This window comes from Myxocyprinus asiaticus, chromosome 12, assembly GCF_019703515.2.
Source record: "Myxocyprinus asiaticus isolate MX2 ecotype Aquarium Trade chromosome 12, UBuf_Myxa_2, whole genome shotgun sequence".
Lineage (NCBI taxonomy): Eukaryota > Metazoa > Chordata > Actinopteri > Cypriniformes > Catostomidae > Myxocyprinus > Myxocyprinus asiaticus.
The window spans coordinates 23,948,728-23,972,438 of record NC_059355.1 but is presented as its reverse complement, the minus strand read 5'-3'; the positions used below and the strand labels follow the sequence as shown (position 1 = coordinate 23,972,438).

The window sequence follows — 23,711 nt, the reverse complement described above, 5'->3', positions numbered from 1 at the left end:
TGTGCTATTTTTTTTACCGCTCGCTGCTTTACAATGGTGGGGCGAGGGGAGGGACTGGAAGGTGGTGGAAAAACTCTAGTTCCACCCACAGGCTTATTGACTGGTGTGCTTATCTGTCTTTCCAAGCTTCTTGTCAGAGTTTGGACAACAGAACCTGCAATCATAAACCATTCATGTTAATTGACTTACAGTGTAAAAGTAAACTATATAAAAAAGTGTTACATGTCAACCTCTAGTTAAGGGATTGAATTTGACTTCACTTACCATGTGGACTAGGAGCTTTGTGTCGTTTGGGGGAGCCTGATGCCTCTGAAAGCTCACTTTCTGACCAGTCAAGCTCAGCAGTTGGGTTCAGCAGTGATCCTGATTGGACAAGTCGCACTGAGGGGGAGGGTTTGCCCCGAGAGCTGGTGATATAGTCACTGTCTTCAACTGACTCTTCCTCCTCTGAACTGAAAGGAGGTGTGCTGAAGAGAGAAACATACTCATTAAGCACATACTGATAAGCTTGAGGTAATATTTATTATAGCTAAAAGCTGCTTGACCTCTCAACTCTGGCGCAATTCGATTTTCATTTTTCCCTGAAGTCATCTGAACCATGGTAAGAGAAAATGTACCTATTCTTTTTTTGCCGTGTTGCAGGAGACTGAACCTGAGGAGGTGCTCTGGAGCGTGGGGTGGGTGTTGGAGTAAGTGCTTGTGACTGCTGGGTATTGGCTCTCTCAGTGGACGGCTTTGAGCTGGATCTGAGCCTTTTGTCCTTCACTGGGGTTGAATTTTTCTTGCCTCCTAAAAAAAATACAGTGGCCCATAAAAGTATTTGGACACATTTGGACTCCAAAGTCACACTTAAAAATGTCTTAATCTCATTGAGTTAGAAGTAGGGCTGTCAATTGATTAAAATTTGTAATGGAATTAATTACATGACATGGCAATTAATTAATCAAAATTAATCACAGATATAAATATTTGCTAAAAGGCGCCCAAATAAAGAGCAATTCAAGCTTCAAAAAAAAAGAAATAGAATTCTGAAAGAAATAGAGGATTGTGTTCAATGGCATAATAGCATATTATCCATTTTTACTGTGGCAACTTTTCTAAGAACTACACTTTTCATTGTCATTTTTGCAATTACTTTTAACCTACATAGTGTCAAGGTGACTTTTGGTGGATAGTCAGAATAGTCTGACTCGTACACCTTACTATTACCATTATAATTAACACATCTGCTTACTCTGATTCAAAGAGCTGGGTGATGATTTCCCCTGGCTCTTCTGTAGGCCTTTCGCTCGCTTGGTGACCTCACGTGCCAGGTTGTCCCTAAGGTTCTGAAGGTCTTGGTGCTGTCTGGACCTCTGCAGCCGCTGACCATTCAACAGAGCACTCAAACTCTTAAAGGTTTGCTTTGAGATGCCCTTGGTACCCTGCTGATACATCATCACTTCAACTACTGAACAAAGCTTTTGCATTACATCATGTAGTCATGGGTCTACGTGTTCTACCTTCCGCAGTCCCATATTCTCCAGTTTTTTATCCAGCAGTTCTTCTACGATGGTTCTAAACTCTCTCATCAGCTCTGGGATTCCAGGAAATGACTCTAGAATCTTCCACTGGGCTTCTCCTGAGTCCTCCAGGCCTATAGGGGCAGGCATTATTGTATTATGAGTACTCTGTGGCATTATGTTTTTAAATATTGATTATATCTGATTGGTGTATAATCTATGTGTATTATCAGAAAATACTGAACTGGAGTGTAATCTATATGTGTATTATCAGAAAATACTGAACTACATACTCTCTCCATCTTCTTCCTCTTTTTCCTCAGGAGAATCTTGGGCATTATGAGAAACCACTGGAACTATCAAATGAGAGAGTTGTGGCACTCATGGGCCAATCCACAGTCTCAATATTAAATTTCACTCTAAGCAACATTACATTTTTATTTTATATTATTTTAATCAAGCAATAAGTAAAAGTCTACATAAAGCAGATATAATGCATTACCTGTGACTGGCATGACTGACAGTTTTTTTATCTGTGATAAAGCATTATTAGCAAAATGATTAGTGTTCAGGAATTAAGACATCAGCAGATCACTTCATAAGAGCTTAATTTTGAATTAATCTAATTAAATGTGTATTTTTTATGTTTGAATATTTTCGCTATTTAAGTTTAATATGCAGAGACATCAATAAGTAAGCCATTTGTAGGTTAACTTCCCAGAAGAGTGTGAACAATGTGGCTCTGTGGCATTACCAATACATTTCTCTTTTTGAGCAGTCTTACATACTGTAGCAACATTGGCTTTACCATGCATGAGTACGGAGCAAGATTACCTTTAATAATCTGTTTAAAAGTGAATTTTCTAGTTTGTCTGAAAAATACAGATGCTAGGCTGGGGCGGTAAGAGTGTTTGTGAAACCTGGAAAAAACAATCATTTTTGCAACTCTGTTTGTTGTCTCTAAGTGGCACATAACACACTTCCCCTTTAAAGTAACCATTTCTGACAAGACTTTATTACAGTATAGCTGACCTTATAGTCTGTTAGTATAATATAAATAACCCACCTTCGCCTCCTGAGATTTGATGAGTCTGTCCTTCTGTCTCATCTGAGAGGAGAGAGAAACAACCTGCTGTTGGAGTCTCTGTAGACTGGAGCCCGAGTTTTTCTCCACAGACAAGGCCTTCAGAAGCCTGGCATTCTCACTCTGCAGCTGTGAGACACACATACACAAAATAAACAACATGTGATAGGATGATTCAACCATGCTGCAAAGACGATGTAATACCAGACAAACTTGCCTCCTCTTTCTCCTGCTGGTGTCTGTTCTGTGCTTCCAGAAACGTATTCCTCCATTCATTTTTCTAAGCAAAAAAAAAAAATGATGTAAATGATGAAACACATTGAGGGACATGATAAAAACACAAAGTGAGTAAATAAAATTTAAAGGGGCCATATCATACATATTGTTTTATCACTTTATTTTTTCCCTTCAAACATTTCCTGTTGTGTCAATAAAACTCCTATGTAAACTAGGGCTGCAGCTAACGATTATTTTGATAACCGACTAATCTAATGATTATTAGAGCGATTATTGGACTATTCTGGTGATTATTGCAATGATTAATCATTAGGTCTTAACTGACTATTCAGTTTGTTCCCCGACTTAAAAGGTTGTATTAAACATGCTTGCTAACAAAAAAAAGAGGACAAAATAATCTTTTAAAAATACCTCTAAATGACATTCACTGAATTAAAGGGGGGAAAAAAATACTTTTTATTAAGTTTAATTCAGTAAAAAATTCACTGCAAAAAAATCCTATTGTTATCAGGTGATTCTGTCTCTTTTTCCATTTAAAATAGTCTAAAAATGCATTTACTTGAGAAGCAACATATAAGATATTTAGACTTGCTTTAAAAGGAATAGTTCACCCAAAAATGAAACTTTGCTGATAATTTACTCACCCTCAGGCCATCCAAGATGTATCTGAGTTTCTTTCTTCATCAAAACAGAATTTAAGATTTTTAGGATTTCATTTCAGGCCTCCTCCCTTAAACAATGCAAGTGAATGTCCTCCATTTTTTGACGGTCCAAAATGCATATTTAGGGTGCATCAAAATAATCCACACGACTCCAGTCGACAAATAAAGTTCTTCTGAACGCAAAGGATTGATTATTTTGAGAAACAAAACAATACTTATATACTTTTTAACTACAAATGTTCGCTTCCGTACATCTCTGTGATGCGCACTCATGAGACGGATGACGTAAGCTCGTTGGTAAGGTCACGCGTTACGTGGAGGAGGAGGCAGGAACCGCGTCATTGTTTACAAGAGAAACTTGCACAGACCACAAACCAAGCCCCGTTCACAAACCAAAACAGTCCAAAACAATTTCAAAACAATATAAAATTAAATTACAAAAAATAACTCCCAAATAATAAGAATAAAAAAAACATTACTGCAGTAGATAACCATCCTTTATTTCAGAGCAATGCTGTTGCGTTATCTACTTGTGCTTTTTCTTTAGCAGATATATATAGGCTACATGACTATCAGGAATTCAAGCCACACAAGTTGTAGTTAGTGAAATCAAGTCAAATACAGACAGGTAAATAAACACTGCGTGAGAGCAGTGCGATTAAACTGAGTACTTTGTGTGAGACTTGACAGTGAAGTGGCGTGAAGGCGAGTTTTTTATGCAGGCAGTGATGAGCGAGTAAATTCAGTGCAGGTGCGGTGAATTAGAAATCGGGTGATGAGGAGTGGAGCGCTGAGGGAGTTGCAGAGCCTGAGGGAGGCGTGACAATGACAAAGATTTTACACATACCTGAGTTCGCTGGAAAAACAGCACGGGCACAGCCGATGAATTCAGATATTGACCCTTTGTTTCTTTCGTTGGTCTGAAATCCTCAGGGGTAAAATGTTCACTGCACACCCTCCAATATTTGAGAGAATGTAGGGGTGTACTGATATCCAGGTTCAGCGCGATAAGCCAGAGCTTCAATCGCTCATGATCATGTATAGGCAATCGATGAAAAGTTTATAATTTTCCCGGCGTGCATTTTCTTTGGTGTTTCTGAAGGTTGAAGCATCCAGGATACACACACCAAACGACCATTTTGAACAATACACTTATACAAATACAATCTACAGCAAAGACAATTAAACTTTTGTACAGCACTACTTCTCTTGTAAACAATGACGCGCTTCCTGCCTCCTCAACGTAGCGCGTGACCTTACCAACGAGTTTACGTCATCCCTCTCATGAGCGTGCGTCACAGAGATGTACGAAAGCGAACATTTGTAGTTAAAAAGTATATAAGTATTGTTTTGTTTCTAAAAATAATCAATCGTTTGGGTTCAGAAAAACTTTATTTGTCGACTGGAGTCGTGTGGATTATTTTGATGCACCCTAAATATGCATTTTGGACTGTCAAAAAAAATGGAGTACATTCGCTTGCATTGTTTAAAGGAGGAGGCCTGAAATGAAATCCTAAAAATCTTATATTCTGTTTTGATGAAGAACTATTCCTTTAAGTGTATTTTGTATATAAGTGAATTTTTTCACTTGTTTATACTTCTGCGAGTGCAGTAAGACAAAATATACTTACATTCTAGATCTATCCTCTAAAAGCAAGTCTAAATATCTTATATGCTGCTTCTCAGGTGAACGCTTTTTTTTTTTTAAAGCATTTTTAGATATTTTAAAATATTTGTATTTTTAGTATTATAGTCAACATTCTCAGATAACAATTTTTTCTTCTGCAGTATAGCTGCTTAAGTAAATGAACATTGTTTTAAAGGAGTTTTAGATATTTATATTGGAAAACAAGCCAAAAAACAAACAAATCAAAAACGTATTTTGTTGCAGTGTATAATGGGGTGAAGACTACCCTCTCTCACCTTTTTGTTCACTTTAATTAATCTTTAACTCACAAAAAAAACCCTCTCTTATTAATAAAGCTACGTATTGCCAATTTTCTTCACGATAAGAAATGCACAGTGACACATATACTGCATTATGATACAATAATTCGCGAGCCATAATGTTATAATCTAGCTGCAGCAAGCGCGCTATAATCTCATTTTAGGTTAAATGACATCAAACGACTTTTGACAACAAACATTTTATTATCGACATTGTCGATAACGCCGACTAATCCTTTCAGCACTAATGTAAACGCTTTCATCAAATAGGAAATTAGAAACACAGTCTCTTTGTAAAGCCTGCGTCATATTGTGACAGGTTCACAAAACAATTTGCAATGAAATGAGCCCCTGAAACTATTATGGTTGAATTAAAATGATCAGGGATTTTGTTAAAAATAAAATTCAGTCACTCGTTTCAAACATTGAGAACTTGGCACACATTTCTATCCTACATTCTCCTTATTACTTCACCATGATGGGGTGGGCAAAGTTTCTGAACACAGAATGGGTATAGTTGACAAGTAAATGTGGCCGGACATATGTTAATATATTTTTGATGTCAGCATTTCTGATTTCAAAATGAGACGTTTTTGTAGCTTCAATAAATCATCTTTTTGGACACTCTACTGGACCATGACGGTAGATTTTATTTTCTGTATATGAAAGACTTGAAGTGGAGAAACTTTGAGAATTCTCACCTTCTGGATCAGTCTCTCTTTCAGCTCTCTCTCTCTGTTTTCTCTTCTTTCTTTCTCATGGTCACTCTCTTCTTGAAAACTTTTGTTCTTGTAAACATTGTTAAACACATCTACCTCTCTGTTTTGCAGCTCCAGCATTTTCTAGAGATGAAGCAATGACAAACAATGCTTTAACATATAATTAAAATATTGATTGATTTGTTTTACATCGTAAAAAAAACGTATAACCTAAAAATAATTGCATCGGAACATCAGCTACTAAATGCCTGTCAAACATGACATGTAGCTTCCAACACCAGAAGATCTGTCTCCACCTATTGTTGACAGGTTTATTTTGAACCTTGTACACTCACAGCCTCTATGGATGAGCTCTTGCTTGCCATATATTTAGACTCCTGGAGAAAAAGATGTCTCAGCTCCCCAATTTCCTGCTGAAATTTTCTTCTTTCCTCCTCTTTCCATTTGTCCAGTGCTTCTTTCTCTGACTGTTCTCTTCTTCGCTGCTCCTCTTGCTCCTGGCATAGTTAGGATTAATAGATGTATTTTCTCCAGGCTTTTAAAATACAATTCAGTGTGGTACTTGAACTGGTTATTTGATGACTAAATAACTAATATAATCAGTCCTATACAACTTGCAATTGAAAGTCTCTATTAGGGTATTGTATATACTAACCAACACTGTCAAAAGAGCGAAATCCCACACTGTCTAATTCGGTCAAAACTGCGTTATCCCATATATTTTCCATAAACGCATAATTTAGTAAAGCGGGCCTTGAAGAACCAGCATAAAACTCAACTAGAAATAATACTACTGTAATATTTTCTAACAAAGTCTTTTAATTTTTTTGGATTATGCAGGGTCAAGCAGCAAAAGTATTTCTAGCAGCATTTCTAAGTGTTAATCATACATTAATAGCATATTGTGACAGGGAACGATCAAAGGCAAAAAGTGTCTTAAAAGTGTACTCTTAAAAGTGTTGCCAGCTTTTCAGTAGTCTTGGACTTTATACAGACACCCAGTAGCAGCTCATAACCACAGATATACTGTAGGTCAGGCAGATCTTGCTCTGAGCACTATAGGTTAAGTATAATCACATTTTATTTTTTTTACATTATTCATTTTTCGTATTATAACTCCAACTCATTATTCATAACATAATAAATAATATAACAGAACTATCTACATGTCATTTACATGTTTCCACAGTATTAAAAAAACTAAATGCTTAATGATAATATAATAAATACAGTAATACTTATTATTATTATTATTATGATGATGATTTAAATCAAAATACGTTTCAAGTAGTAAATAGATTCGGAGTAGAAATGTTTCAAATCACTACTGTGAAATGAAAAAGTAAATATGGGAAACAAAATATTTTATCCAGTGTACACAGAACAACATTACATTTTTCATCATACAATACTTACAATGTCTTATCGATTTCCAAACTATTTTTTTGTCTGGCTTGTCAGGACCAAGTTATCTGATGTCCAATTTGTCTTGAATTTGAATTAGAAACACGCTGTTACACACACTTTCATGGACAGCGCTCGCCATGTTCGCACTCTGTTACACCGCTGCCGTGCACTAATACTAAAATTGCCTTTGGTTTGGCTCTACATTTATAAGCAGATTAATTTCTGCCCCAATGTGTCTCAGTGAGGGCTCGTTGCAGTACCATATTTGACCACATATTTCCTTTGTAAAAAAAAAAGAAAAAAAAAAAAAAGAGGGGTGCTGTGGAGCTCGGATTCTCTGCCCACATGCACATGATGAGCCAAAACATTTTGACCACCTGCCTAATACGCTGCTGGTCCTCCGCGTCCCGCCAAAACAGCGCCGACCCACAAAGGCATGGACTTTACAAGACCCCTGAAGGTGTCCTGTGGTATCTGGCACCAAATAATAGCAGCAAATCTTTCAAGTCCTGTAAGTTGCGAGGTGGAGCCGCCGTGGATCAGACTTGTTGGTCCAGCACATCCCACAGATGCTCAATTTGACTGAGATCTGGGGAATTTGGAGACCAGGGCCACACCTTGAACTCTTCATCATGTTCCTCAAACCATTCCCGAACAATGTGTGCAGTGTGGCAGGGAGCTTATCCTGCTGAAAGAGGCCACTGCCTCTGTCGATCAGGGAATTCTGTTGCCATGAAAAAGGTGTATCTGGTCTGCAACAATGTTTAGGTAGGTGACACATGTCAAATTGACATCCACATGAAAGGTTGGACCCAAGGTTTCCCGGCAGAACATTGCCCAGAGCATCACACTCCCTCCACTGGCTTGTCGTCTTCCCACAGTTCATCCCAGTGCCATCACTTCCCCAGGTAAATGGTGCACACATGCATGGCTGTCCACATGATGTAAAAGAAAATGAGACTCATCAGACCATGCGACCTTCTTCCACTGCTCCAAGGTCCAGTTCCGATGCCCGTGTGCCCATTTGATATGCTTTTGATGGTGGACAGGGGTCATCATGGGCACTCTAACCAGTCTTCGGCTACACAGCCCATACTCAGCAGGGTATGATGCACAGTGTGTTGTGACACATTCCTTCCATAACCATCATTACAATTTTCTGTGACTTGTGCCACAGTAGACCTTCTGTCAGTTCTGACCAGACGGGATAGCCTTCGTTGCCCTCGCCCATCGATGAGCCTTGGGTGCCCAACACCCTGTCGCTGGTTTGTGTTTGTCTCTCCTCGGACCACTGTCGGTAGGTACTAGGGCTGCACAATTAATCTAAAAAACTAATCGCGATTATGATTACGGCTGCCGCGATTATGTAATCATGAAAACCGACGATTGCAGTGTTAAATCTGCTCCTGTTGCGATGGTTTCTATTTACAACATGTTTTTGCAGCGGTTGAGTATTCTAACCAATCACTAACATGTCCGTTGAACAATGAAACGTCAATGGCCAACCAGAGCCGCTTAAAATAGTCCTCCGTCCCATCATTAATGACAGCTGATCCTAATGCGTCTGAATGCCCAGTTGCTGTATGTTCCACCTCTGTTCGCGGTGGCACACCAAAATTAATACTGAAGAAACATCACCTGACACTCGAAAAGAAACTGTAGAACAAGAGCGACAAGCACTTTGAAATTAATTTGGATTCATTGCATACTGCACCACTCGCTCTGAACATATGTTAAATATACTGCAAATGAGCAACAGGACAAAGCTAAAACGCCCCCATTCTAATAAAGGCATAGACGTGGTGTAAATAATTGAATTATTATGCTGATTAGACAGCTTTGTTTTTGATGAGAGCATTCGTGAGAGTGCAGAACTTTGTGCGGAGCGTCACTGAGCTTGCGTCGAAATGCAGGTCTCAAACAGTGTAAACCTGCAGTGAGTGACAGCATTCATTGTAATGGGAGAGTTTGTTTTGTTGCTCGATTTCTCTATACAGTTTATTAAAAATGTAATAACAGTTTTGTTTTGTCATGTTAATAGTTAGGCCAATGTGAATTTGATTTGTACAACATAGCAATAAAGTAATTGAGCTTAACTGTTCTAAGTGTGTTTTGGAGGTGTAGCCAACATAAAGAATATGGCATGAATAGAATATTTCAGGAATCACCGTCATTGTTATTGCATCTGCTCTAATAAGACCCATTTGCCACGCAGCTGGTATTAGTAGATTTAACATCTTCACGAATCGCACAAACTTCTATTGCAAATGACTGTTTTTAATTTCCAAAGTGCAACCACTGAGGCCAAAAATTATCTAACAATCATCTTACATGAACAAGATCTAACGGGATCAATGGTCCCCTGTCTCGCCACTAAAGGGCTTACTGAATGCAATAAATAACTTGGTCGATTTAAATCAGCTGTTAATAAGTTTGAATATTGAATATGTCATATTATTTACTGTATGTGGACTAATAATTTAAGCAGTAATTTAGCAATAATTTAATTTATGCTATACCATAGATTTTTATTTGGCCTAACATTAACAAACATTATTACAATATTTAATGCTTAAAAGATGCTTAAAAGAAACTGGAGCACAGTTCATATCCACCTTTGATATCTGCTACTCTGAAGAACCGCACGGTTGCTTACTTTGTGACGTTACGGTATTGTAATATTTTAATCGACATTAATAATCGCGATTATAATATCAAGGGCAATAATCAACAATTATGATTTTTGCTATAATCGTGCAGCCCTAGTAGGTACTAACCACTGCTGACAGGGAGCACCCCATAAGCCTTGCCATTTCAGAGATGCTCTGACCCAGTTGTCTGGCCATAACAATTTGGGCCTTGTCAGTGTCGCTCAGGTCTGTACTCCTGACCATTTCTCCTACATTCAACACTTTGACTACAAGAACTGATTGTTCGCTTACCATCTAATCTACCCAGACCTTGACATGTCGCCTTGTTAGGAGATTATCAACGTTATTTGCTTCACCTGTGAGTGGTCATAAAGTTTTGGCTCACCAGTGTATATCTATATCAAACACAGAGTATTGGAGGATTCAGCTACATTATGACTTAAAAATAGAATTAAAATGTATACTAGGCCTGATTTTAAATACATATGTCAGCATTTTGAACACATTTACAGGTTAACAAATTACATTATTGCCAGTTTATAGTATGGATTTATGTTTTCAAGTCAATGAGTATTTAGGTGGGGCTCTGCCCTACATGCCCATACAGAAGAGCCGCACCTGCTGACGCCTGAACTAAAACTTTAACATTATTTTACACTGAAAAGCATGTTAACCTAAAAACTGTGCTTCATGTGGTAGCATCTAAATTAACAGGTTTAATTCAAGTCAAAAGTATTATTTAAAATGTCTAAATCAACCTGACTACATTAGGGTATACCAACAAAACTATTGTAAAGGTTAGATCATTCAGATATAGCTCATTAAGGAAACAATTAGGCCTACAGTTTACCACTTGTTACAGTGTATCAATCATTATATCATATCATTGCTATAAATGCTGGGTAAACAAGTGAATGCAATAAAACCACACTGGCACACTGTGACGAGGGCGGAATCAGCCGAGGAGAGGGATAAAGGCAGCCGGATGTGGCAGTTCGAGAAAGAGAGTGAGAGCCACACAGCTGCCGTGTGTGCGTTTGTGTTTTGTGTCTTTATGTTTTAAATTTACATTAAATATTACTTCGAATGTTCAGCCGGTTCCCGCCACCTCCTTTCCCATTTTAACCCTGTTATACATACATTCAGGCAAGGGTCAACCATATAATGAAGGGAAACAATTTCAGCAAAAGGCTGAACTTTCTTGTCAGAACAAGGGTATTTTTCATGTCTGGGACAAAAGGCAGAGGCAAGCTGTCACATTTTATTTGGGCAAGCTGTCACATTTTTTTAATACTATACATTTCTCAAATTTATTAATTGCAATATTTGTTGGACGAAACAAAAATTTGATAATTTTGTACATTACCTTTTACATTTTTCATCAATTATTTTGTGTTTCATAATTGTTTTACTGTTTAAATTTAGCTGAAAAACCTATAATAGGATGTTTAAGGTTCCATTGTGACAACTTAACCATATTGGGCCATGCTGTGACAAAAGATCAACTTGTGTTCAATTTAACTGATTCTTTTTTCTAGGCAATAATAGTAGAAATGTTCAACATATTTTTAGTAGCCATGACTTTTGTATAGATAAGATTTGCACCTTATTAGCATATATCTTATGAACACTCTGTACAGCAGCTTTATACACTGATATCTCTTTGTACATGAAGCTTTGTGTTATTTCCAAGAAAGGTGTACAAATCAACATGGCTGCTGTTGGGCCTCGTACACAAATAGGAGACAAAGGCAGGCCTACATAAAGTCATAAAGCCTGACTGCGGCCTATAACACTCAAATCCTGATAACAACAACGACACCAAAATCAAACAAAGAGATTCCAAAACAGACTACAGATTCCATGAAGCCTTGCTCACTTTACACCTATGTGTGAAATTCTGAAGGATCGAACTCTCAACTCCTACTGGAGGAAACGCACGACAGAACACGTCCCTCAACCATGACGTCATCGAGAGTATAAAACCCTCAGAGATCTTTCTGGGCATTGCTTCCAGCGACAGTATGTGCAAGGCTCGAAATTGCAACCATTTTGATCGCATATGCTCCCGAAATGTAATCTGTGCGAACTCAAAATATATTTGGGAGAATTTGTGCGAGTACAAATTATTGTTGTGGTGCGACCTGTTTTCATTTCTCTACAAAACGTTCGGTAATTACTGCACTATGTGCCTGCTGTGAGCTGATACAGTGACCGGTCCACCGTTCTATTCAGCGTTACATAACCAATTAATCTTCATCTTTACATTCTTAACTTTAATGTAGATTTTAGATTGGTTAATATTAGCCATCAATCACTCCCTTTCACCACGCTCCGTTGTCACGTGGCAGGGAGCTAACTAGCGCGCGAAATGTAAAGAGCTGAAGAGAGAAGATGAAAAGAACACAGAGCGATTTCTTTTGTAAGCTGCCTAAATTTACAGATAATGTAACTCGTGGAGTTGGTGATGGTGATCATGTGGTGAATGTGGATCCACCAGCGGAAAAGAAGGCTTGCAATTTTCGGAAAGAGTGGCTGAAAGACTTCGAGTGGCTCCGCTATGAAAATGGCTTAATGCACTGCGTTCACTGTAAAGCCTGTGGGACAGAGGTTGCCAGTAACACTGCGTTCGCCACTGAATCCACACATTTTAAGTGTGAGAGCTTTATTAAACACGGGGAGAGCGCCAAGCACAAGAAATGCTGGGACAAGTGTGTGGCAAAGAATTCAGGATCAGGTTTGATTGTTGAAGCTTTTAATCATCAGGATGCTGCCGGACGTTCTGCTCAATTGGCAGAGATGATCATGTAATTTAACGCCGCCTACACCATCGCCAAAGAAGAGCTCGCCTTCACTAAATTTAAACCCATGTTGCAGCTCATGAAAATGAACGGCGTTGAGATCAACATGACATACGCAAATGACAAGTCATGTGCCAACATCATCGGCGTCATAGCAGATACCACCTGTGAGAACACCGCAGTTAAAGTATCGACAGCTCTGTACATCTCATTCATCATTGATGGAGACACCGACCTGTCTGTCAAGGAGTGTGTGATAGTGTATGTCCACATCCTGCTTGATGGACAGCCCACAAACATCCCCGACGGACATGTTGAGGTGGAACACGCCAGTGCTTATGGCGAGGATGTTTTTTTAAAATACATAGCCTATTTAGTATTATATAAATTGTAGTTGTGGTGCTCCTTAATTTTCGGTGGGTGCTCCTAAATTGTTGCTGGTGCTCCTAACTTTTGAAGTTGAAAAAGTTCATTTCGAGCCCTGATGTGCCTCGTCTAGATGCAGCCCTGCTGCTCCCAGGTGTAGCCTCGTTGCCCAAGGAAGTAACGTACATACCTGAACTTTGGCCATACGATCTCCATATCGCTGGACGAGATGGGAGTTCTCCGTGTTCCACCAAGCATGCTAAACGATCCGAAGGAGAACGCCGAGCAATCCGCATCTTCACCCTATTGCCAGATTTCTCTTCCTTCCGAGCAATCTGCATCTTCACCCTTTTGCCAGATTTCTCTTCCTTCTTCAACCGAGTCAACTTTGCTGTTTTCTACGCCGACCCGCCGAGAATCAGCCGCCAACCGCCTGCTGACAGAGCGAGGAAACGGCCTCCCGTCATCACCCAAGCTTCGAGGAACCAGTCGGAGTCAAACAACGGACGAACACACATTCTACCCACGTCCTCATGCGACTCAAGTAAGAGGTTTATGTCTGGGCAGAGATAGATTATTATACTGTAGTGTGTTATTCTTGTGTATCAAGGCTATTGCTTGTACAGGTTACGGACTGCCGAGTCTGCTCATTGCTGCTAATAATACTCGAGGTATTACTGTAACTTACTGTTACCACGAATGAGATTTGCTGTGTTGTTGTCCAAACACGTTGGACTGTTTGCATTTCCGTCATCACGGGTGAGACCGGCACACTGCGTTTGTCCATTAAAGAACCAACGTCCGTGGCGGACGGATTACGAGCCGTTCACCGCATCTCTGAGTAATAAAACTATAAATAAAACTTCTCTCCCACGATCGCTAAAACCAACTTCGGTGCCGTCATCCTGTTCTCTCTCTCTCTCGTACTAACACACACACACACACACACGACCCCTCACAAACATACCCGCACACACATTTGGTGAGCAGATAACTTGGCGAGAGTCCAGTTTTGTCCCTAAGTTATCGTACCAGCGGAGACAAGCGTTAAACGGGCAGACGCCATTAACCAGTCTCTCTGCCCACATTCGCTGGCTGGAAACCTCACGTGATGCACTCTCCTCAAGAGCCATGACTGCCATTATGTGCCCTCCTTCTCTCCATACACACACACACACACACACACACAAACACACACATACCCTCCTCTCATGTATTATAGGCTTATTTGTTACCATATCTAATCATGTTACTGTTTAGTTTGTAGTTGGGAGTCGGAAGTTTATTGACTGCATTGTATTATTAATTGATATTACAGCATCAATAAATTTTGTTATATTTTAAAGAGAAGTGTTTTGGTATTGTTCTGCATGCACTTGTGTCAAGGTCTAGTAGGGGATGTCAGTGGTCGGATTCAAGCCTTCATTGTTTTCCTTTTGAATGTCGATGTTCTCCGTACGACGAATTTCCTAAGAGAACAATCCTATAGTGAGACTGCTATACTGTCTGGTTATTAGTCCCCGATTCAAGGGTGGTGCCCCAGCTAAATCCTTACTGATATTCTGTTGATTTTGATAATTGATAATTATCTTTTATGATAGTTGATTGAAGGAACAATAAGTGAATGTTAATTCTAATTAATGTTCTGTTGGTCTTTTATGATAATATTCTATTGAATTTGATAATTGATGGTTATCTTTGATGATAGCTGATTTAATGGATTAAAAGCTAATGTTGATTCTAATCAATGTTCTATTGATTTTAATCATTATCTTTGATAATTACCAAACCCGCTCCTGAATGAAGCGCCCAACAGCTGCTCTAAAGGTGGAGAAACGCTTCCATTTCCAATTATTCTTGGCAGCGAGGTGTTCTTTTCCGGTACCTCCTTTCATATCCTCTCCTTCTGCCTTATCCAAGTTGTTTATTCTTCTTTATTCTTATCTCTTGCACTGTTGCACTGTAATATATATACGTATATATTATATATTGCTTATATACAACAGTTCAAAAACTGAGTACGGTCATAAAAAATGCATTTGTGCATGGAACTACTTTCTTATGTCACGGATCAGAATCTGCCGTTGCAGGTTCAAAACAAATGATGTGTCCAAGCCTCTCAAAAACATCACTTTAGAAATACTAGTATCACGGCTTGGGCTGTTTCTAACATGTTATTGGAGAAAAAAGGATTTATGTGTGTGTGTGTGTGTGTGTGTGTGTGTGTGTGTGTGTGTGTGTGTGTGTGTGTGTGTGAGTGAGTGAGTGAGTGAGTGAGTGAGTCAGACAGACAGAGAGAGATGGAGCGTGTGTGATCACCTGTTGATGATGCTGTAGTCTGTTAGTCAGCTTTCTGAAGATAATGTCATTTTGGTGAAATTCATCCTATTTTCTCAGTGGAAAAATAGCCATCCAAGCGGGGATATTCCTCCCTATTTCGCGGTAGCCGGTGCGCACGAGTCATTCACTATAGAAACCGCAATCTCCTCCTTTGAACAGTATTTTCTCTCCAATGTGGAAACTCCGGTAAGAGGTAAGCGCCTTGAGTTTGTGTAATTAATCAGTCTGTTGTGTTTCTCAGCTGTGATGAGCCTTCATGCTGAAGTTATTAGTTTAAAGCCGTTTAAAGCTATTTCCTAGTTTTAGTAGTGTAGCAGTAATACGAGCGATCATGGAGTGCTGCTGAACGTAAATACTGACTGACGCTAACTACACGTCACCAACTGGCTCATATTACACACAAAAGTCTTCTGCCTCCACCTGCTGGCTAAAATATGTAATGTCACAATATTAAATGTAAAGAGACAGATAGCTCTTAACACATAAGTGCTGCTCTTACACTTTAGTTTAGAACAGCATGAACACAAGCAGAGTGATACACACAGTGAAGCATCTGAGTGCTGATGACCATCAGTACTCATGGAAAGTCTCTCACCCAATCAGATTCGAGGACCGGAACTAACTGTTGTGTATAATATATATATATATATATATATATATTATAGATAGATAGATAGATAGATAAGATAAGATATTTATGCTGACAAGCCTATACTAGGCTGTTTAATGGAAGGTTCCATTGTGAAAACTTAACCCATTTTAGGCATGTTGTCACAAAAGGTAAACTTGTGTTAAATTTCTTCAGAGCAATAACGGTGGAAATGTTCAATAGCTTTTTTAGTAATCAAGACTTCGGCATAGACAAGACTTTACAGAAATTGTCTTTTAAAAATAAAACCTACACTGAGAAATATTTACTCAAGTACAAAGTGTGACAGCTAGCCTTGGTCTCCGCTATATAGAAACATATTCTTATTATTATTATCATCATCATAGTAGTAACTCAAACAGGGCCGGACTTTTACACGGGCTAACCTGGGCTGCAGCTGGGCTGGGTTGTACATTAGAACTTCGGAGTAGAAGGGATTTGCCGGAGGAGCATTTTTTTTTTTTTGAAAGTCTGAGCGTTAGACTGTTTTCTCTCACTCGAAGGCCACTCTGAAACTGCTCCATCGCAGGCATAACATATGTGAAATATATAACACTTCAAAAAGAAAGATGTATTGTCAAATATTATTTAAAAAAAAAAAAGAAAAAGGCAGATGCTATTTGCACCCTGGTGCAAATAATGGTATATGCTATTTACGCCACAGTGCAAATAGTGGCAGATATTATTTGCACCCCAACCCTGGTGCAAATAATGACAGTTACTAATTGCACCCTGGTGCAAATAGTGTCAGAAACTATTTGCACCCACATTTAAATACTAACATACAGTATAGGGGCATCACCACAGTGTGTTTATTGTCTTTATTTAGAGTCTCACAGACACACTACATTAACCCCTACCCCTAAACCTAACCTTACCTTAGAAAAATCAACATTTATATTCATTTTTATCTATTATTTTAAATAGCATTAAATGAAGTATTAATAGTGGAAACAAGAAATCTGATGGGAAAAAGAGTGGGACAAAATGCAGATTCGAACCACAGTTGCTAGGAAAACAGTACACAATCACACACTGTCTCTACCTTTTGTTTGGTTTGTCGTATATTTCTGTAGTTCCACCACCCTATTGGGGTGCAAACAGCTACACTGTGTGGCAGATGCTATGTACACCAGGGTGCAAATAGACACTCCAAAAAAAAAAAAAAAAAAAAAAAAACAATAGTCAAAAATGCTCACAGAAAATTACAGATTGTGAGGATTTATGTGGGTGTGGGAAGGTTATTACTACAAGCCAAGATTAATTGAAATTTAAAAAAAAAAAAAAAAAAAAAAAAAAAAACACATGGCCAAAAACATGACAAAGCACTCTGTTCACAAAAGAAAAAAAAGTAAAGGTGGGTTATGCCTCTGTCTCTCTTTCTCTCTCCCTCCTCTTCCAAATACCCATTTTACCTCTTCACATCCGGCCTCTTTTTGTGCATGAGCTTGAAAACGACATACCCAAAGTAAAACTCTTCCAGTTCTTGAACCTTTTGGTCTACAAACACAAACTTGGGCTCGTTTGAAAGTAGACACTTAGACATTTGATATTCATGAGTAAAAATGTATCATTGTAGTATAAAAAAAAAAATTGTTAGAGCTATTCAAATATTTTGAATAGTGACCACAAATATTATTTATAAAATACAATTTCTTTTTTTTTTTTTTTTAAATATGCAAGACTATGCGCAGTGCAGCAAAAACACATCTGATACAAAGCCACATGTTTGATGAAGGTCTGGCACAATTTTGAAGTAAATATGACTAAAACTCTTTGTTCTATAATGATTTATGTAAGTGTACTTCCAAAAAAAAGGCCACTTGGAGGCGCCAATAGTCCACTTGTAGTAACTCCATAAACCAATTCTCAAAGTGGTTCAAAACACACAATTTGTTTATATTTCAATGTAAAAAAATACCACACAAACCAAAATATACATGAAGATATCATTTTTTAATTATTATTTGCGAATATATTATAATGCATTCCATATATATTTATGCATTTTATAAATAAAGTGAAAAGAACATTGCAATTTGAAATGTTGCAATGGAAATAAACTTTTACTTTCAATAAAGATACTTCTGTTAATTTTTTCCCCATACAAATGCAAATTGACTTACTTTTCAGAGCTTTTGCTCTGCCATTCACCCAGAACGAAACTGAAAGAAAAGCAGTGGAAAAAAAATGACTAATTCAATGCAATGGGAGCGCGTGCGCTCCAGGGTCTAACTCACGGATAGCAAAGCCGGGGAGGGTGGCTCATCTTGGCTTGAATGTCATGCAAGAGCCCCCTGGATGTGCAATTTAAAAAGGGGGTTTAAAGAAAAAATGCAGTCGGGAGGAGCAGTTCCTCCAGGCCCTCGGTGATGGTTACTGAAGCCAAGGAGGGAAGCTCATCTTGGCTTGAATGACATGTCCGAGCCCCCTGGATGTGCAGTTGAACAGGGGGTTTAAAGAAAAAATGCAGTCGGGAGGAGTGGATCCTCCAGGCCCTCGGTGACGGTGACTGCAGCCGAAGAGGGTGGTGCCTCTAAGCTTGAGGCAGAGGCTAAAGGCCCTGGGTGAACAGCAAAGAAAAATCTGTGAAAAAATGCAAAGTCAATTCGCTCACGGTGAGCGAAGCCGGGGAGGGTGGCTCATCCCGGCTTGAATGACATGTCCGAGCCCCCTGGATGTGCAGTTGAACAGGGGATTTTATGAAAAAATGCAATCAAGAGCTGAAGCCGAGGAGGGTGGATCAGATCGTGGGTCCAAAAGCCGAGTTTTTTCGACAGTATGGCAGTAACACGCTATAACTGCACACCGTGCGTAAAAGCGCAAACACAAACACAGTCCATGGTTTCCCACTCCGAACGTTCGCGAATCAGCATCAGGGATATATACAACCCTCATATCGTTGTTTTCATCTTTTCATTAGCTACACGACCCATCAGCCAAAAATTATCTAGCTTTTCACTGGCCAGCTTTATCCAGAGACAAACCTGGATGACGCAAACCTTTACATCACTCATGTCGACTGCCCTGTTTGGCTATTTTGAGTGACTACCCAATCACAACTGCACAGAAAATTGAGGGAGGGCTCATTTTGTTCGTAAGACCCTCCCAAATATCATGTTTGGGAGTTTTGCTACTGAAACACTACACAGAGTGCAAGATTTCACAGAGAATGGACATGAATAATAACGTGTTGAATATGTAAAACCAGAACAAAGACAGATTGATCAATATTTCTTCATATTTGTACATTTTTGGACTAAAATCTCTACTGGATTTTATTTATTGGACCTTGCAATGAAAAGCACACTGAAGTTTGGAGGATTGTGCTCATCTGTGCTTGGCTGGAAGACAATAAATGTCAGAACTTCCGGTTTCATTTTCCATGTATTGATTTTCACTCTTGACACGTTTAATAAAATCTTATTGTTGTAACTTTGCAAACATCAAATATCAAAATATCAAATCTTGAGACCCAGATCTCAATGACATATTGGATGTCAATATAAGTTTACAATTTCACAGTTTAAACATGCATTAAACATAAATTAAATGTAAATAAATAAGCAAGTGGGTCATTTTTGAACCACCCGTCATTAAGAGATTAAAAAATTTGAAAAATTATTTCATCATACTAATAAATTGTCTTTGAAATTATTGCACACACCTGCACAAAAACATTAGGCTACATTAAATTTAACTATAATGATCTAAACGGCAACTATTAAGATTATCATTTTGGTATCAGGGATTAGAAACAGTTCAGGAGATGAAAACAGAAAACGAATGAATATTTTTGCAGCAAACATTTGTTCAGTTGTTCCAGTTTTTCATGAAACCAAACGCAAAAGATTTTTCAGAGTTACTACCTCTTACTGTTACCCGAAATCCATAATTTCCCTTAAGCTCTTACGAAGGGAGGAGTCCATGCCATATATACCTGTATATTGTATTTCTATATTTGTGTCCAGTTTTATCATCTAATTTGAAAGATTACCATGTTTAATTAAAATGTTTCAAATGAAATAGGAGGTGGGGGTGAATGACTTGCACTGCAAATAATTATTAGGCCTATCTGTCACTCAGACGGAGTTGTAAAATTTCTGTCATGGGCTGGGTTTCCTGATAAGGTTGCAACTAGCGCTTTTAAGGCCATACGTCAAACATTATTTTAGGATGGAGTATTGCCTGTTTCCGAAACCAGCAGGAAGATCACTCGTTATAAGTTCTTCCATACGGGAGCTGTCCGGATCAAAGGTGCTGAAATAAGGCCAAAACTTTTGCCAATTTGTCCATGACTTTGTTTTCTAAATATGAAAATACTGCAGAAACACTGCCAAATGGTCCTTTTCATCACAATTTTTATACTCTGTCTGAATAATATAGTGAGGTACAGGATATGAAATCCAGAGCGGAGTTCAATCGGTGTGATTACAGAATGCTTTGAGCAGGGAAGGAAATCCACTCCCATAAAATTTTTAGTAATATTTTCCCCAGTAGCACAATATGGTGTAGGTAGGGCCCCAACAAAAAAAAAACAGCCCAGGGGCCCCTACCCCTCTAAGTCCAGCCCTCAACTCAAATTGCAAGTCCCAAATCATCTAAACAAAAGAAACAGGATTTTCTAGGCTAATCGAATGTGCTCTTCAATCTTTGTGTAAAACTTTTTTTAATGAATTACAAATTACAGGGTGTCCCTTAAACTTTGAGAAACTGCAATAGTAAGAGCTAAGGCCTACTATCTGCCAATAAACAATTAAATATGGGAAAATGTTTAGCAAGTACAGTATCAAACATTGGAAACAGAGGAGTTACTTAAGAGGTTCTGTCCAGTATGAACTATAAGTGGTGCTGGACCTTGATTCAAACACCAATGTACCTGCTGTCGCCTTAAACTGTCCGTTTCTCTCTCTGCCTGTAGCTGTATGTGTGTCACTCTCAGCCTCTCCTTCAACTCTTCTATTCCATCCTCCATCTGTTCGACCTGCTTCTTCTTCTGCCTCTCTAAAACACAGAACGCATACAACAAACAATCTGTCAAATGCAAATGCATAAAATACAGAAGCAGTGACTTGGAGTTTGGAAAAAAAAAAATCCACCAGTCAACTGATCATTGAAATGTATAGTGTTAGCTTAATGAATAGTGTTAATATAGTGTTAACTGTAATTTAAAGTTTGCAGAGATTCAAAAGGTACTACCTGCATCTGTGACCTCAGGATGTCGTCGCTGAACATGTGCTTGCAAGTAGGAGTAATTAACAAATGATTTTTCACATAACTGGCACTGACAAGGAAAAGATCAAAAGATCGTTAGAAAAAAAATGTATGATAGCTAAAGTTCATCAATCTTTGGAAATCTCAAAAATCACACAGTAAATGATCGATTTGTCATTTTTATAGCGGTTATAATAGACCTTGTTATAATTATTAGCGCTGGCCTGCAGGAGGAGCTGTTGAGTGGCGATCAACTTCTTTTTTTGCCGCATCTCCACCTTGGTTTCCTGCAGTTTTTTCTCTAGCTCTACTCGTTGTTCTCCCTCTAGCTGGGCCTGAGAGAGCGCCCCCTGCAGACGCTCCTCCAATTCTGACAGCTGAGCACTCAGATAGTCCTGACAGTGGAGCAGGTACTCAGTGCTCAGCTGAGACATACGGAGAAGTTTGATCAAAGAAGGATCAGCAGGCCCACGACAGTTCGGACAACGCTCACCCACCACGTCACAGAAAGTTACAGTTGTAATGAAATCCTGCAGCACACTGACATTCATTTCCCGCGCTACCCGGTCCACATCAAGGGCAGCGAGACGCCTCCAGTCTACGGGTTCAGTGCGTGAGCGAAAGTGGAAGGGCTGAGGGTGGGGTGCTAGGCTCCAGGATGGCGTGTTGGACTGAGCTTTATAGGGCCCACCGGGAGAGAACTGGCCAAGCATGATGAAAGGTTTGGGATAGAAAAATGAATTAATGTGTTGATTCCTATAAAGAGTCTGGGTGGGAAGAGACAGAGAAAACAGAATGTATTGCTAGAGTAGTTTCCCCTAGAGTGAATGAAAGTACACATGCATGCAAGTATTACACACAGGTAAATCCTGCTTTTTAAAACAGTGACCGAAATGTAATACCCATTACTTTGTTTTTGCATACAAAGCACTTTGATACAATAAACCAATTAGCCTAATAATTCTCAATAAACACAAGCACCATTTGTACTAAAAATATATAGTGAAAGTAAATGAGATCATCTCTATGACAACAATGTTTAAGCTGTTGTCAATGGCCACTCTTTCAAAAGTTATCATACACAGTTGTATTGTTTTGGGTCTGCTTTTACAGGAAAAACCTAGCAAAAAGCACGACTTAAAAACTGCATACAATTTGTGAAAAAATAAAAGAGCGAGAGAGAGGTGTGCCCACTCTCTTGTTCTTTGCAGTAAATAATCTATGACATACTGTACATAATAATTGACATAGTGAACAAAACATACAGCTCACACACACTGTTCAGCTATTTAACTGAAAATTTATTTGGTAAGGGTTCATCTTCTTGTTTTATGTCATGAACTGAGTCTAATGCCTCTGAGTTTACATGTCAACAGTAAATGTCTCTCTGCAGTTTGAACAGTACCATCCACAGTACTGGCTAATAGAATTTCACTACATGATTTCAAAAGTTTCAGATTATGTGCAATAACCAGGGCCGTTTTTAGCTATAAGCAGTATAAGTGGCTGCTTAGCACAAAGCAAGGCCATTTTTTATTTATTTATTTATATTTTGTAAATATACTAAAAGCTGCGAATAAGACTCAGGCAGCTGTTATGGCTCAATTAGGCAATTATAGTGGGCCCCCTTGTAGGCCAAGAGGGAAGGGAGAATGTAATTGCAAGGAGAAAGTTGTAGCTAGGCACAGGCATGCGCACGCTCAAAGGGTTTTTTGCCATAATGAAGCACACCTACAAATCTGGAGCAGACAAAAGAAAGAGGAGGAGAAATGCAGCAAGACCACTGGTAAGAAATTAATGTAAGCCAGCTACCAAGAAGGATTTCGCTTAGGGCCCCCATATGCTCAGAAATGGCAATAACCAAACAAATGTATAAGTGGGAAAAGGGTTATCAGTTTGCTCATGGTCTTACTGATTGATTGATTGATTGGTTGGTTGGTTGGTTGGTTGATTGATTGAGCCCACCAAATATCTGCATCCTCTCTTTTTAAATGTACACTCAGTAATTTCAATTTCATAAAAAAGGTTTTTATCCTAAATAAATGAATTGTAAATATCATGACCATTTACGAGCTGAAGACTCAAGTCATATCGGTAACGTTATAAAAGCTGTTTTATTCTACAGAGAGATA

At 38.7% G+C, this 23,711-nt stretch overlaps 1 protein-coding gene across 1 annotated transcript in view; it reads right to left on the bottom strand.

Moving 5' to 3' along the window:
- LOC127449199 (cilium assembly protein DZIP1L-like) overlaps positions 1–23,711 on the bottom strand; it is a 39,229-nt gene that overhangs the window by 5,601 nt on the left and 9,917 nt on the right. The window contains exons 2-15 of the mRNA XM_051712460.1: positions 21,780–22,346; positions 21,565–21,649; positions 21,245–21,369; positions 6,487–6,648; positions 6,134–6,274; positions 2,804–2,866; positions 2,569–2,715; positions 2,005–2,035; positions 1,796–1,858; positions 1,503–1,636; positions 1,235–1,424; positions 618–789; positions 265–467; positions 18–154 (exon numbers count right to left, since the gene is read on the bottom strand). Of these exons, the coding sequence (XP_051568420.1) occupies positions 18–154; positions 265–467; positions 618–789; positions 1,235–1,424; positions 1,503–1,636; positions 1,796–1,858; positions 2,005–2,035; positions 2,569–2,715; positions 2,804–2,866; positions 6,134–6,274; positions 6,487–6,648; positions 21,245–21,369; positions 21,565–21,649; positions 21,780–22,292 (2,166 nt within the window). The 5' untranslated portion in view covers positions 22,293–22,346. The remainder of the gene's footprint in view (positions 1–17; positions 155–264; positions 468–617; positions 790–1,234; positions 1,425–1,502; positions 1,637–1,795; positions 1,859–2,004; positions 2,036–2,568; positions 2,716–2,803; positions 2,867–6,133; positions 6,275–6,486; positions 6,649–21,244; positions 21,370–21,564; positions 21,650–21,779; positions 22,347–23,711) is intronic.